General features: G+C 43.8%; 2 protein-coding genes across 4 annotated transcripts in view; one reads left to right on the top strand and one right to left on the bottom strand.

Moving 5' to 3' along the window:
- The window catches only part of NPAS4 (neuronal PAS domain protein 4), a 32,114-nt gene extending 25,050 nt beyond the window's left edge, over positions 1-7,064 (top strand). For both annotated transcript variants that reach the window (XM_082342033.1, XM_082342034.1), the window contains one exon: positions 319-7,064. In XM_082342033.1, the coding sequence (XP_082198159.1) occupies positions 319-347 (29 nt within the window). In that variant the 3' untranslated portion in view covers positions 348-7,064. The remainder of the gene's footprint in view (positions 1-318) is intronic.
- Positions 7,065-12,232: 5,168 nt separating this feature from the next.
- On the bottom strand, positions 12,233-15,301 carry MRPL11 (mitochondrial ribosomal protein L11). 2 transcript variants are annotated; one of them, XM_082342039.1, is made up of 5 exons: positions 14,931-15,284; positions 14,460-14,555; positions 13,942-14,035; positions 13,698-13,857; positions 12,233-12,508 (listed from the first exon to the last, which is right to left on the bottom strand). In XM_082342039.1, the coding sequence occupies exons 1-5, from the start codon at positions 15,051-15,053 to the stop codon at positions 12,403-12,405; spliced, it is 579 nt and encodes a 192-aa protein (XP_082198165.1). In that variant the 5' UTR covers positions 15,054-15,284; the 3' UTR covers positions 12,233-12,402. The 2 variants fall into 2 exon arrangements, with proteins under 2 accessions (XP_082198165.1, XP_082198166.1); XM_082342040.1 differs by lacking the exon at positions 13,698-13,857 and having other exon boundaries at positions 14,931-15,301.
- Between the last annotated feature and the right edge of the window lie 351 nt (positions 15,302-15,652).

Below are 15,652 nucleotides of genomic sequence, written 5' to 3'. Positions count from 1 at the left end.
TAGAGTTCTATCTCAGTATTCTTTGTCCCCTAAAGGGAATACAGAGTGAGAATTTATAGGAGTTTGGGAAAGAGAGTGGGACTCAGCCCCTGGCCCCGTCAGAGGGTCCCTGCTATGGCTCCATCCTTTCCAAAACCACAGACATATTTTCACTCCATTCATCCAAACTACTCCCTTATCTTCTGAGCCTCTGGTGATCATTCAGTCATTGGACCAGTATACTGGAAGCCCGTACTATGTGCCAACAGTGTACCACATCTTCAGCCTATCTTTCCTAATAGGCCTAACTGACTGTTTTCTCTATCTCTCTCTCTGCAGATGGAAGTGGAGGGGAACCAACGTTTTGAATAAGTCTGTGACTTAACGTCGTCAAGTATGGCATATTGTCATCAAGACATGGAGCCGCTCTCCACCCCCCCGGGATTGTTGGGGGGGTTCTGGGGGCCAGAGGGGGATAGATCCGATTCCCCAGGCCCTGCAGGATTTGAGGTGGGGGGAGGTGGGAGGGCAAGGGAGGGGAGCTTCTTTTTAAAATTTAGAGACATCAAGCGATCCCAGTTTCCATTTCAATCTGTATTCACTCGTAGTGAGTTTCCTTGAATGGGATTTCAAGCGGAGAATGGGGGAGTCTCACTTCCCCCGCCCCGCGCTGCCCCATGGGCCTGGGCCAGTTCTCCACTCCTGGGGGCCAAAGCCACCCCTGGGCCTTGGTGGGGGAAAGGCAGTGCCCACCTGGGCCAGCCTGTGCCCTGAGGGGCTCTTGACACCCACGTAGAATTCTCTACACACCAGTAACGGGATTTCAATTCCGATGGACTCTGCCGCCCTGGCGGCCCTTCTTGTGACTTTTGCGCCCCGCGCCTGGGGTGGGGGGCGCGAAGAGACGCTACGTTCCTTTCCGATGGAGGAAGGCAGACCTGCCGCCGTCACACGTGTGCTTGCACGAGTGCGTGCACCTGGTGCGGGACTCACCCGGCTGCCCAACTGCCTGGGACTGCCCAGGTGGTCACCTCGTGGTGCTGCGGTGACTTTGTAGCCAACTTTATAATAAAGTCCAGTTTGCCTTTTTGGTACACCTGGTGTCATGCACTTCTGTGAAAAGGGAAGGGTGGTGAACTCAGAAGGTTGAGAGGTCCCAACGGGATCCTGGAGGTTAGGAGGTAAACTCTGGACCTGCTGACAGCCCTGGCATTTCTTCATTCACTCATGCACTCATTCATTCATTCACTCAACACCTGAGTGTTCTGTGTGTGGCTCACCCTGTTCTAGAAGCTGAGAGTTTGGAGCTGAAACAGATGCTACGTCTTGGCTTCAAGATGCTTTGGCATCCAATGCTAAAGGATACTGGAGTCTCCTCTCTGCTCCAGGCTTGCAGGGCTTCCAGTGTGGGAGGGAGTAGAAGTGTCTGGGGATGGGTAGGGGATTCAGCTTGACATTTTCCTGGACATGAGTTTGAAGTTTCAGGACATGAGTTTCTTTCTTCAGCCTGGCCCTACAGGCAAGCAACTTCCCTGGATTTAGGGTTCTGGATCTTCTCATTGGAAATGATAACCACCTCTTTTATCCCTGAATGGGGCTTTCAGCTGACAAACAATTTTATATCACTTATTCACTGCAATAAAGCCTCTGGACAGGTGTATAAGCACCATTTCATTGATGGAGAAACTGAGGATCACAGGTAAAAAGTGATTTTTTTCTACTCCCACAGTTAGTGAGAGCCTCAGGTGGGCAATACACCCACGTCATCTGCGTCCAAGCCCTGGCCTGTCCCCTCTGCCAGATTACCCAAGAAGGGCAGGCTTGGGCTGGGGCAGGGACCTCTTCCCCTCCCAGTCTGCAAACTGGAGCAGACCCCAAACTTCTGAGCAGAATATAACTTAGCGGGTCAAGAGAAAAAGTTTCCTAAAACACTGTCTTCCTCCAAGCTTGAGGGCCAAAAACCACAGGATATGGTGGGGGCGGAAATGAAAATTAGGAGCCAGAAAGACCTGGATTCAAATTCCACCTCCACTGACTATCTGCCGAGCGGGACGTGAGCCTCAGTTTCTTCACAGGTAAAATGGGGCTGAAAGAAACGGCCCTGACCTCCCAAAGATGCTGCTAGGACTTGATGGGGCCTCTTATAAGCTGAGGAGCACAGAAAGGACTTAAGTTATTAAACTGAATTAGAAAGCAATGGTGACCACAAAGGCTTACAAGTTTCTTTCTCAAGGTGGGGAAGGAAACTCCAGGCCCCAGTCTCCTTCACCCCAGCCCATTGAAATACGGGGGCTGGATTCCAGGAGCTGAGAGCACAGCACTGAGAATTCCCTAAACCCCCTCTCATTCCAAATCCTCCAGCTCTGGGGCCATGCCCTTCAGAGGTCCTATGGGAAGGAAGACATTCCAGGGACCTGTCACCTTTTTTCCACCTTGGATACATCCTTGGGTGAAACAGGAAGGTGCAGTGCTACCCTCTGCCTTCCTGTGCGTCTATTCTCCAACTTGAACAAAAGAACTGGACTGGAAACCCCAAAAGGGCCCTGTCTCATCTCCACCCCCGACTGGTGCCGATCACACGGCCAAACACACGGCAGGCGCACTAGAAATATTTTATCGAGAGGACCACTTCTGAAGATCAGCCTAAGGACTTGAGTAGGAAGTTACCAATTTCTACCACAAAAATTTTGTGCCTAAGTTCCCCAGAGGGCCAAGGATTGTTATCTTTCAGCTTTGAACCTTAAGTGACCATAAGCTCAAGACACATATTGGAGTCCCATCTACAAACCCCTCTGGTATGTTAACTAAACTTACTGTGGCAATCACTTTGAAATATATACATATATCAAATCATTATGTCGTATACCTTAAACTTATACAGTGTTATATGTCAATTATGTCTCAAAAAACTGGGAAAAATTGTTCATTTTCTAATAAAACTGTTCATCAACTGAAAAAAAAAAACCCTAAAACCTCCCTGGTGGTCATCAAAAACAAGGGAAGTCTGAGAAGCTGTGACAGCCAAGAGGAGCCTAATGAAACATGACGACAAAGTGTAATGTATTCTGGATAGGATCCTGAAACAGAAAAAAGACATAGGTTAAAAACTAAAGGAACCCAGGAATTCCCTGGCGGTCCAGTGGTTAGGACTCTGTGCTTCCACTGCAGGGGGCACGGGTTTGATCCCTGGTCTGGAAACTAGGATCCCTGGCGTGGCCAATAAAATAAAATAAAATAAAAAACTAAGGAAACCTGAATAAAGTGTGGACTTTAGTTAATAATAATGTATCGATATTTGCTCATTAATGTGACCAATGTACCATATAAGTGTATGATGTTAATAATAGGGGAAATAATAGGTGTGGAGTATATGGAAACTAGTATTTTCACAACATTTCTGTAAATCTAAATCTGTTCTGAAATAAAAAGTTTCTTTAACAAGTAAAATTAAATAAAGGAACATTTTAAAAGTTTTAAAATGTGAGCAAAAAATGAACACTTCACTGGTGTTTGGTCATGGCGGTAGGTGACAGTAGAGTGTGCGTTTTGATGAGAAGACATCTCAACATTCAGAATGAGAGAACCCGGCAGCCAAGTCCAAAAGAGCCAATGGCTCTACCTGCTGGATAGAGAGGGATCTGCTTCTCTTCCTGTCAGTGGCAAAGTCCCTGTGGCTCAGAGCATCATACCTTAGCACAGGTGGATAAACTGAGGCCAGAGTGGGGGAAAGGACTTGTCCGATGGCACTCCCAGAGTCGCTGCAGAAGCCAGATCTGACCCTCAGCCAAGTCCCTTCCCACGGATTCCAGACTCTGCCCTGGGAGCAGAATGTAGGAGAAAGGGCACAAGTTTTGGGGTCATAAAGACTGACCTCAAGGGCTGGCTCTGCAGCCTTATTTTTTTATGTGGTAAATATTCACAATAACTACATGTGCCAGGAACTTTTCTGGGTGCTGGGGATGCAGCAGTGAACAAGACAGACAAGGTCTCTGGGCTCACAGAGCTTACATTCCAGTTGTGGGGAGAGGTAACAAAAAGTAAGTAAAGTCTCAAAGGAGCATACGGAATGTGCAGTAAGGGACAGAGCCAGGCTGCTATGGTAGAGAACCACAGCTCTGGTTCAGAGTGTCCTAACTTAGAGTGGGGTGACAGGAAGCCCTTTCCTAGAAGGTAACACTGAGCTAAGACCTCAAAGACGAGGAACAGGAGTAAGAATGTTCCAGGCCAAAGGAAAGCAAGGGTAGAGGTATTTAAATGGGAAAGGCTTTGACCTGTTTAAGGACTAGCAAGGAAATCAGTGTGGCTGGATCAAGGCCAGCAAGAGGAAGAGTGGTTGGAGAGCAGGAAAAAGGTTACTCAGGGCCTTACACCACAATAAGAAACTTAGATTTTATTTCACATGCAATAGGAATTGATTGAGGAGATTTAAGCAGGGGAATGACATGATTTAATTCACATGTTTAAGCCATTGCTCTGACAGTGTGTGGAGAAAGGATTAGTAGAGACAGGAAGCCGAGAGACCAGCTGGGCTCCTGCAGTGGTCCAGGCAAGAGGGGATGAGAGCTTTCACCAGGCACAGATGGGGGTAAATGACTGGATTGGGGATACTTTGGAGACAGAACTAACATGATTTGCTAATGTGTTTACAGTGAGGTTGAGGAAAAGAGAGGAGTCTTGTGTCTCTGACTTTAGTAACCGGGTGAAGAGTTGTTGTTTATTTAGACTGGGATGAGATGAATATCAGGACTTTCATAGTGTCCTCTCGTGCCTGGCAGGACTAATTGAAAACCTCTCTGGATGAGGGCATATCCATCTTAGGCCTCAAGGAGCTTCCATAAATAATGTGTCACAGGTATTGAGCAGGACACGATCAAAGATAACCAGACACACAAAGAAGCAAGACAATATGAGCAAGAACTAGCAAAACAGATATACACAGTACATATATCAGAGTGGTCAGTTACTAAATTTAAAACAACTATATTTTTTCATGTTAAAGAAATTAATTACAAAGTCAACAACATCTACAGGGAACACAGGGAATTCCCTGGCAGTCCAGTGGTTAGGACTCAGTGCTTTCACTGCCGAGGGCCCGGGTTCAATCCCCGGTTTCACTAAGATCCCGCAAGCCATGTGGCATGGACAAAAATATTAAAAACAAACAAACAAAAAACACTTTAAAAAATTAAGTAGGACTTCCCTGGTGGTGCAGTGGTTAATAATCCGCCTACCAGTGCAGGGGACATGGGTTCGAGCCCTGGTCTGGGAAGATCCCACATGCCGCGGAGCAACTAAGCCCGTGTGCCACAACTACTGAGCCTGCGCTCTAGAGCCTGTGAGCCACAACTACTGAGCCTGAGTGCCACAACTACTGAAGCCCGCACGCCTAGAGCCCATGCTCCGCAACAAGAGAAGCCACCACAATGAGAAGCCCGCCACTGCAACAAAGAGCAGCCCCCACTCCCCGAATCTAGAGAAAGCCAGTGCACAGCAAGAGACCCAACACAGCCAAAAATAAGTAAATAAATAAGTTTAAAAAAATAAATAAATAAAATTGCAAGAATATTTTTTTAAAAAATTAAGTAATTTACTAAAAAAAATGGTACAAATGAACTTATTTACAAAACAGACATGGAGTCACAGATATAGAAAATAAACTTATGGTTACCAAGGGGGAAAGGGAGGGGGATAAACTGGGTGATTGGGATTGACATATACACACTACTATATATAAAATAGATAACTAATAAGGACCTACTGTATAGCACAGGGAACTCTACTCAATACTCTGTAATGACCTATATGGGAACAGAATCTAAAAAAGAGTGGACATATGTATACATATAACTGATCCACTTTGCTGTACAGCAGAAACTAACACAACATTGTAAATCAACTATACTCCAATAAAAATTAATTAAAAAAAATAAAGTCCACAAGGCAAGTATAAAAATAAATAAATAAATAAGAAGTGATTCAAACATGCAAAGTTCTAAAAAAAAGAACACCTACAGGGAACATGAAATGAAAACAGTGATAAGCAGACTTGAAAAAGAACCAATAGATTTTCTAGAAATACAATAAAAAATATGAAAACTGAAATTAAAAATTCAATTGGAAAACAATTGGAAATGGAAAATTGGAACCCGTATCAAGGGTTTTTTGGTGGTTTTTTTGGGCAAAAAATTATAAAACAATGTGCTGAGTGGCCTATTTGTACATTGTCTGAAAACCGTGTGGGTATCTTAATGTATCACAGGCTACTATAATCTATACTAGGCCAAGTTTTAGTAAAAGTACACAGTCCAAAATATTATTTTCTATTTCAGTTATTTGAGCAAAATAAAATCACCCTATTGATATAATGAACACATGTAATTAAAAATCATTATTTGAAATAAAAATTGGTGGCATATACTGTATATGGAGTATAATTATGTCATACACAGTGCCAGAAACTCAGGACCGGTCTCCCCATCAAGATATCAGCCAGATTTCAAATCTGCATGGGGATGAATGTTAAACTCAAAACCTCTGAGGGGCAGAACTGAATTTCCCCAGATTTTCAGAGCTGAAGAAAATCAAGTGCAGAAGTAATTCAATGGAAGAATAACCTTTTCAACAAATGCTACTGGGGTAATTAGACGTCCTTGTGGGGGAGAAAACAATTTCAACCTGAGCCTCATACCTTATACAAAAATTAACTCAAAATGGGTCATAGACTTAAATGTAAAACATAACTATACTCTGGATATGGTTTAAGAGGACATGGTGCTTAAGAAGACATAGCTAATTTCTAACTTCTTCAAACTTAAGATTGGCACTATATACCCATGACGTACTTACAAGCAAACCAGGATGTCTAAATTGCTTCTTAGCTACATCCAAGCAGCCATGTATAAGGATTTTAGCTTCATTTTCTTTCCTTTTCACTTTTGATACAAAGTCCCTGCTAGGAGGCTTGGAAGCAGACTCATATTTTCTATGCAAAAATCTATGCTAATTTTTGCCTGGAAATGCCAAAGTTGAAAATAACAAGAAATAGTTTCTTAAAAGGTTGGGTGAAGTCACACACACATAAAGAATCAACTGATTCCCATGAGGCAAGTAAAGCCATTTAGGCACAGGATAAGAAGAACTCCTTAAGAAAACACAAACTGCCTTATGAAAATGCAAGGCCAACCTTCATGATTGTTTTGCAAGTTGAAATATACCTCTGAGATTTCATTCCAGCTTTGCTGCAGGCCAGTGACTAAGATATCCACAGAATAGACGAAAAAAGCAATGTAATCATTGTTTAGTTGGAAGACACCTGACACAGTGCTGTAACTGAGCACACCCAAATAGTCCAGGGGAAGAAGTAGCCACACGATAGCTAGAAATCATCTGCTCCTCTCACTATGGAGCTGTGGCAGAAGTACAACAAAAATTGAAAAATATAAAAGGTGCAGTATGGAAGTCACTAATATCATCAGAAGTAGGGGGTGACAGCAAACCTCATTCACATTACTAAAATAGGAAACTTGGAATAAAATGCAACAATATATAAATTTTTCAAAAAGAAATGGCCATGGCTTTTTTTCTTAAAACCTAGGTTGAATTGAATCTATACATAATATATATTAAGAGTGAGAGTCAACAAAATCTTAACTTCTTTGTACTATTGTTATAAAAAAGTAAAACTTCAGAATGATTTTTTATAATCCTTTGAGAAGACTGCATGTAAGAGCACCAGGAGAGTAAGTGTTACATCTCCCATTCCTAGAAGAACAGTGGTCCATGAGATTATTTATGAGGATTAGGAAAGTTAGACTCACCCAAATATGATGCATTATTTAAGATTTATTATTCTTGAATAAGCAGTCCTTCCTCTAAAATGCAAGTGCCCCAATAGGATTAAATGCATGATAGTTGTTAAAAATTCATGTGAATTCAGTGAATTAGATGCTTTCCCTAAGGCCAACTGAGTTCCCATCAAACATACAAGGAGATTATATCTAGCTAAGGAGGAGGAAAGTATGTGCCAGGCTGGATAACCAAGCTGGGGAAATGCTAGGATTCTGGAAGCTACCTGAGAATGCAAATGGAAGAGTAACATTTGGTCCTTCAAAACATTGTACATGTCTGACTTTTCCTACTCTTCCTTCTACCAGTAGCAACGTCAAGCTCCCTCTGAAAAATTAACACTAACAAGACTGTAAATGAAGCAGAAATTTTTTGCCATCTAAAAACTAACCAAGATATAGCAGAATAGGTATAGTTTTTAAAGAAAGCCTACTGATCTCCATGGTCCATGTAAAGTGGCCCATCCCTAGCCATGACCTCAAATGAACCGTATTTTTTCTTTGCCTCACCTCATCATTCTCCTTTCTTCTGTTTTCTATTTCTATCTCATCTCTCCCCACCTTGGTATTCAGAGTTTTGGTCCAAAAATCAGCAGCACTGACATCACCTTGGGAGCTTGTTAGAAATTCAAAATCGTGAGTCCCTCCTCAGATATTAAATTAAATTCTGCATTTTAACAAATTTCCCCAGGTGATTCATAAATAAAGTTGCTTATCAAATTAAAAAAAAAAGAAGACATAGCTATAATAAAGTTTTTAGGATGTGGACAGAGAGCTAAAAATAAGCCATAAATATAACATTTTAGGAAAAAACATAGGAGAAAATCTTAGGTACCAAGGGCTTGGTGAAGAGTTCTTAGGCATGACACCAAAAGCATGATCCATAAAAGAAAATAATTGATAAATTGGACTTTATTGAAATCGAAAACTATTGCTCTGTGAAAGATCTTGTTAAGAGGATGAAAAAACAAGCTACACAATGGGAGAAAGTATTTGCAGACCACATACCTGACAAAGAGCTCCTGTCTAAAACTCTCAAAACACAGCAGTTAAAGAAAAACACAATTCATTAGAAAATGGACAAAAGGGAATTCCCTGGTGGTCCAGTGGTTAGGACTCTGCACTTTCACTGGGCCCACTGCCAAGGGCCCAGGTTCAACCCCTGGTGGGGGAACTAAGATCCCACAAGCCACACAGTGCAGCCAAAAAAAAAAAAAAGAAAGAAAAGAAAATGGACCCCAAAATGGAGACAATTCACCAAAGAACATAGATATATAGCAAATAAGCACATGAAAAGATTTTCAACAACCCTAGACATTATGGAAACAAATTAAGACCACAACAAGATATCACAACCCACCTATTAGAACAACTAAAATAATAACAACAACAACATCATGTTCTGATGAGGCTGCAGAGAAACTGGATCATTCATATATTGCTGGTGCAGTGTAAGTAATGTACAGTTAACTCTGGAAAATAATTTTGCAGTTTCTTAAACAACTGAAAATACACTTACTATATGACCCAGCAATTGCACTCCTGGGCATTTATCCCAGAGGAATGAAAATTACATCTTTCAAGAATGCTCATAACACCTTTATTTGTAATAGCCAAAAAGAGGAAATAACTAAATGCCCTTCCATAGATAAATTATTAAACAAATTGTAGTACATCCATACCTTGGAATACTATTCAGCAATAAAAAAGGAACAGACTATTAATACACACAACAACTTCGATGGATCTCAAAGGCATTATACTGGGTGAGAAAAGAGAACCTCAAAAGGACATATACTGTATGAGTTCACTCATATAACATTCTAGAAATGAGGACAAAGGCCTCCCTATAATAGAGGTAGAGAACAGAAAAGTGGTTGCCAGGGATTAGGATAGTAGGAGAGAGGTGGGTGGGTGCAACTATAAAGGAGAGAAGGTAACCAAGATGGGAGCTGTGGGGATTAGGATGATCTAATCTTGGAAGTGACATGCCAGCACTTCTGCCAGTCTTGGTGACATAGACTAACCCCAGCACGATGTGGGGGAGTGTTAATTACTAGGAGGTTGGGTTTGAGAGCCATTTTGGAAGGTGGCTACAACACCAACTAATTCTGTTACAAGAACACCTAAAACATAAGAATAGGAAAAGGTGGAAAGGATGTAAAAAAAAGATATATTGTGCTGACTCTAAACAAAAGAGAGATTGGTGTAGGTATATTTAATAACAGACACAATAGACTTTGAGACAAAAAACATTACAAGCAAAGAGTAAATGGGAGATGAAAAGTATAGACAGTCTGTTTAGACAATTCTTTTAACTGTTACAGTGAAAGAAAACAGAGAAATGGGGCAGTGGCTAAAGGGAGATGCGAAGCAAAAGAATTGCTTGTTCTTGAATGATACTAGAGTATATGTGTGTGTGCGATTGTTGTATTTCTGTTTTTTTGTTTTTGGGTTTTTTTTGTTTTTTGTTTTTGCTATTGAGTTGTATGAGTTCTTTATATACTATGGATATTAACTCCTTATCAGATATATGTTTTATAAATCTTTTTCTCCTATTCTGTACATTGCCTTTTCATTTTGTTGATGGTTTCCTTTGCTGTGCAGAAGCTTTTTAGTTTGATGTAGTCCCACTTGTTTATTTTTGCTTTGATGCCTTTGCTTTTGGGGTCAAATAAAAAAACTCACTGCCAAGACCAATGTCAAGGAGTCTGTTTTCTTCTAGGAGTTTCATGGTTTCAGGTCTTATGCTCAAGTCTTTAATCTATTTTGAGTTAATTTTTAAAGTTTCACTCTCTTGCATGTGGTTGTCCACTTTTCTCAACACCATTTATCGAAGGGACTGTCCTTTCCCCATTGTACATTCTTGCCTCCTTTGTCATAAATTAACTGGCTACATATGCAGTTATTTCTTCAACCTTTTGAGATAAGCACTATTTTCTCTGCCTTATAGATGATGGCTCTAAAGCACAGAGTAGTTAAGTAACTTGCCCAAGACAACACAGCTAGGGAGAATGGAACTGAGTGTGGCCTCTGACTGATAACCAGCAAGAAATTGAGGCCCTCATGCAACTGCTCAGAAAGAATTAAATGCTGCCAACAACCACGTGAGTTTGAAAGTGGATCCTTCCTCAGTCAAGCCTCAGATGAGACCACAGCCCCAGCTGACACCTTGACTGAAGTTTTGGGAGACCCTGAAGCAGAGGACCAAATGATGTTCATCACGGGGCTGTGTGTATTTTTTTTTTAATGCAAACAACAAACCTACCCAACAGTTGAGGACTTGGTTAAATAATGGTCTACCCATAAGACAGAATACTAAGCAGCCATTAAAAATTGTTTTAGGAAGATGATTAATAATGAAAAAATGTTCTAAATAATTGCCAAGTTACAAGTAAAAGTAGACACAACAGTATCAAGAGTATGACCCAAATTTGTTTTTTTCTTAAAGTATTATATATAAACACAAAGAAAAAAAAACAAGTAGAAAAGATACATACCAGTACATGAAATTTCTAGAAATCTTATATGTTCTGGTATAATGTTATAAGTCATAATTCTAGTTATTACTTTAAAATGTATATCTCAGAAATAACTAAAAAAAAAAAAAAGGAAAAGATATATACCACAATATTGGCAGGAATCTCATCTAGGTGAGGGGATTACTTGAGGCTTTTCTTTTCTTGTAGGGTTTTTTCTATGCTTTCCAAATCTTCTCGGTGTAAAACCAAGTATCTAGCACATAACAGGTGCTTAGTAAATGTGAATCCCATTTTTCCCCCAACTCCTCCTCTCTTCTCTAAGAGGACAATAGTCCTTGATATTATGACTAATGGGAAAACAAAAGGCCAGGGCTTCCCAAGGACTTCTCCCACCATGGGCAGGTACCTACTGATGCTCTGCTTCTTCCGTGGGTCTGTAGCCCTAAACCCCACAGTAATTCACATCCGGATATCACCTGACTCAGAGCCAGCGTCAGCTTAATAGAGGGGCCTGAAGTAGCCCTTGGGATCCAGGGCACTCCATGTAGCAACGCTGCTTGGGGCTGTGACCTGAAGTCCCCAAAGGGTTCTGTTTCTGTTGAGGTGGCAAGTCCCCAAGAGATAGGAGACATTTCTGATGGAAGCAGAAACAACATCTGCTGCCTCTGTACACCCAAGTCCAGCATACATGCCCCCACCTACCTTGCCCTTTCTCTCACCCCTGGAAAATGGGAAAACACAGGATTTTCTGCTACCCCTGCCAATTCAGATCCTGGGCAGTCGCTCTGCTTGGATGAGCCTCAGATCACACATCTGAGAAATGGCATGAAGACCCCTACTTCCTAGGGCAGCTTTTGTCTGTCCATGGTGGCTGCTGTCAGTACTGGTCCCTTTCTCTGGGGTCCCAAGGCAGAAACTGACAGTGGGTGACAAAAGATGTTTATTCACGTTTGATCCTTTGATATAACCACACGTGCAAAAATACATAATTTAAAGTCAGAAAAGTATAATCGGGTTGATGTGACCTCCCTTCCTCCCCTCTGGCCCAGCCTTCCCAACTGGCACCCTTCAAAATCCTGGAGGGTGGGGGACAGGGGTCACTTCTTGGCAGCTTCTGCCTGGGCTGCCAAATCTGCCTCTTTCTGAGCAGCCAGGAACAGGGCTCGCTCCTTCTGGAAAGCTGCCAGCTCTTCTGAACTGAGGCTACAGGTACAGAAAAACAGACGGTAAGTGAAGGGCCGGTCACTGGTGGGGAGCTCACAGCACCATGTCACTGTCTCAGAACCCCTCTCCCCTCCTGGACGTCCCAGCCCCCATACCTTTGCTCATCTGTTTCCTCTGCCAGAATTGCCACCCCACTATCACCTCTGCCTTTTACTCCTTTCTTAAGGCCCTACTCATATTTCGAGGACGAGTACAGCTACACCCTAGTCCAAATTAACGTGCCCTTCCTCTGCGCCCCAAAACGTTTTGTAAAATGAAGTCATCAGGTGGTGCATGATTATCTCTTTCAGAGCAAGGATCAGATTCACTCACTTCTGTACTCCCAATACAAGTAAAGATCTGAGCAAAGTAAAGTCTATCCCTGTTCCATGCTTAACCCCACTTCTCTTGGGAAACAACCAACCGTCAGCCTTTGCATGGGGTGTGACACCAGCAGCAAGAGGCCAGCGAAGGGCTGAGTGTTGCCCCTGCTGTGGTCTGGCCAGAGGCTCTCCCACCCTACATCTCACTTCAAGGAAACAATTTCTGAGGCCATCCGAAGCCCCATGAGAGGGCCTGCTGTTGGCCTCAGGATCAAGTCTGAATTTGAGAATCAACTAGTCCCTGTTTGGCTCACGTCCTACTATGTCCCATTCTGCCTCTAGTATTATATACCCAGATCACACTGAACTTCTTTGCTCCATTCCTTCACCTTACATCCTTCACAGGGACTTTTCTACTTCTCGGAACGCTTGCCCCAGTCCTTGACCTCACTTCCCAGGGCTCTGCTTAGATGTCAACTGCTCTGCAAAGCCTTTATTGACACACCAGGCAACCTACTCCCTGTTCTGAAGATACCTGTAGTTCCTTTTATCAACACTGACCACCTGGCAGTATACTGCTCCATTTATGGATCTGCCTCCATCTCTGGACTGTGAGTTCCTTAGAAAGCAAGGTCAAGCATGGCTACCTCCTTCCTAGCTGCATCCAGCATCCAGAACAATGCCTAACACATGATAGGTACTTAACAAGTATATTCCAAATGAATGAATGAGGCTCCCCACTCCCAAGAATCTAAGATCCATTAACTCAGAAGCTGACTCTCCCACTCAGTGGGCCCTCAGCTTTGTCCCAGAGTCAAGAACTTTCCAGGCCCTCCCCTCACACTGAGCTTCCCCCGGAAACTCACTCCTTCACCACACGAATGCCCAGGGAACGGGCAGAGCCAATGATAGAGCGGACAACAGAGGACAGGGGCACATCCTGCAGGGCGAAGGCGTCATCCTGAGCTTTGACACGGGCGATCTCATACACGTGCTTCAGTGTCACTAGGCCTGCCACCTCTTTCCCTGGGAGCAAGGAACAAATAGCCCTTCAGGTGTCACTGCTTCCTTCCAGAGCCCAGAAACCCGGATGCCCACCCTGCCCCTTACCTGTGTGCCGGGCCCCCTTCTCAATCCCAGCAGCTGCCTTCAGGAAGTAGGAAACAGTGGGTTGGCCAATTTTGATTTCAAATGTCCTGTCAGGCTGAACGGAAAAAAGAAACATGAGAATCTTTCTTCCCACCTCCCCCAACCCCTGCTGCCCCAGCCCAGGGAACTTCTAACTTCCTGTACCCCCATTCCCTCAGCTCACTTTCCTTCCCTTTAACTGACAACAAAACCACAGAAGAAACAAATCTGCAACAAACATCCCTGTCCCTTCTATTCCAGGTCCAACTCTGCTCTGGAAGCCCCAGCAAGTTGGAGGGACAAAGGAAAGATCTGCAATACGGCAGCGCGGGTTCAGGAAAGATATGGCCTAGTCTCTACGGTATAAATGGGGAAAGTGGGGGCGGGTAACAGGAAAACACTTGCCCCAAGTTATGACCAGAGTAGCAACCCCAGGTGACCAGCTCCAGGGCCTGGGGAGAATGAGAAGGAAACCGGGGATCAGAGTCCCGACTCCTCACCTTCACAAAAATCTTGGTAGGCAGAGGAATGCCTTCTTTGATGTCCTTGGTCTTCTCGTTGAACTCCTTACAGAACTGGTTGATGGAAACGCCTCGCTGTGAGGGAGGCATAGGGGTCAGCGTGAGGAGGAAGGGACGGCTTCCTTTCCCCCGGAGGCTCCATCCATTCTCTCCTCCGTCTTCACTTCCCTAAGCTCCCATTCTCTTTTCTCTATCCAGATCCAACTACCATTTTATGTGCCAGATGATTCGTATGTTTCATGCCTCTCTATCCTTACAACAGCTCGTTGACGAAGAACAGAGAAAGCTAAACCTCAAAGAGGCTGTGTAACTAACCCAAGCACATAAAACGTGTGGGCAGCAGAGCCGCGTTTTGAACCGAGGCCGCCCTGGCCCAGCCCGCACCCGCCACCCGCGTACTAGCTCCCACCCTCCGACGCCTCCCACGCCAGGTTCCTGCCGCGGCTGCACCTGACCCAGGACGGGGCCTAGTGGGGGCCCGGGCATGGCCTGGCCTGCCCGCACGATGGTCCGGATCACGCCGCCGGCCTCGGGCTTCCTGAGGGCCCGAGTGGCCCGGCTTAGCTTCGACATGAGGCAGAGTTCCCGGCCTTAGTTCATCTCAGGTCCACAGTAAGGGATAAGGCTCCGGGCGCCGCCACCTTGGGTTAAACGTCAAGGGTCCTCACGTTAGGGTAAGGCAGATGAAGCCAACAAATAGCAGCGTTGATTCAGTCCTTCCGCTCTCCAACTAGTAAGACAAGGAGGATGAGATGAAGCGGAAAAAACTTTTAACTTGCTACCTTAAGATTGAGGAAGGACCCGAATGTCTCAGATACACAAGTTCCTCCTGGAGAGCACACAGGCAGTGCCTCAGACAGCTAAACTGGCAGGTGGCCCTTAATATCCGCACTGCATTGTGGGTATGGTAGTTTTGACCGCGTATGCCAATCCCACAGCTTGCTATGTCCTGGGGCGCCATCTGCTGGACATGGTGATAATTCCTGGGTTGGAAAATAGCTTAGAGCTCCTTTTTAGGAGTGGGGATCTCTTCACTTTCTGAGCCTGTTTCTTCACCTGCTGTTGAAAGGGAAGATGGTTAAAAGTACGGACCTTGGAAGTAAACTGCCTGGTTGCTTCTCTTGCTGGCTGTGAACTTGATCAACTTATTTAATTTATGCTCAGTTTCCCCC

The sequence above is a fragment of the Balaenoptera borealis genome (genome assembly GCF_965194805.1).
Source record: "Balaenoptera borealis genome assembly, chromosome: 11".
Classification (NCBI taxonomy): Eukaryota; Metazoa; Chordata; class Mammalia; order Artiodactyla; family Balaenopteridae; genus Balaenoptera; species Balaenoptera borealis.
The sequence above is the reverse complement of the archived record's forward strand: the minus strand, read 5'-3'. Positions and strand labels throughout refer to the sequence as shown.

What these genes read in the sequence shown, in the direction of transcription:
- MRPL11 (XM_082342039.1), bottom strand. Translation starts at nt 15,053, where the DNA reads ATGTCGAAGCTAAGCCGGGCCACTCGGGCCCTCAGGAAGCCCGAGGCC. An exon ending in TAGGCCCCGTCCTGGGTCAG is followed by an intron (nt 14,556 to 14,930) that starts GTGCAGCCGCGG and finishes CCTCCCTCACAG; the next exon opens with CGAGGCGTTTCCATCAACCA. An exon ending in GAAGGGGGCCCGGCACACAG is followed by an intron (nt 13,858 to 13,941) that starts GTAAGGGGCAGG and finishes CCTTGCTCCCAG; the next exon opens with GGAAAGAGGTGGCAGGCCTA.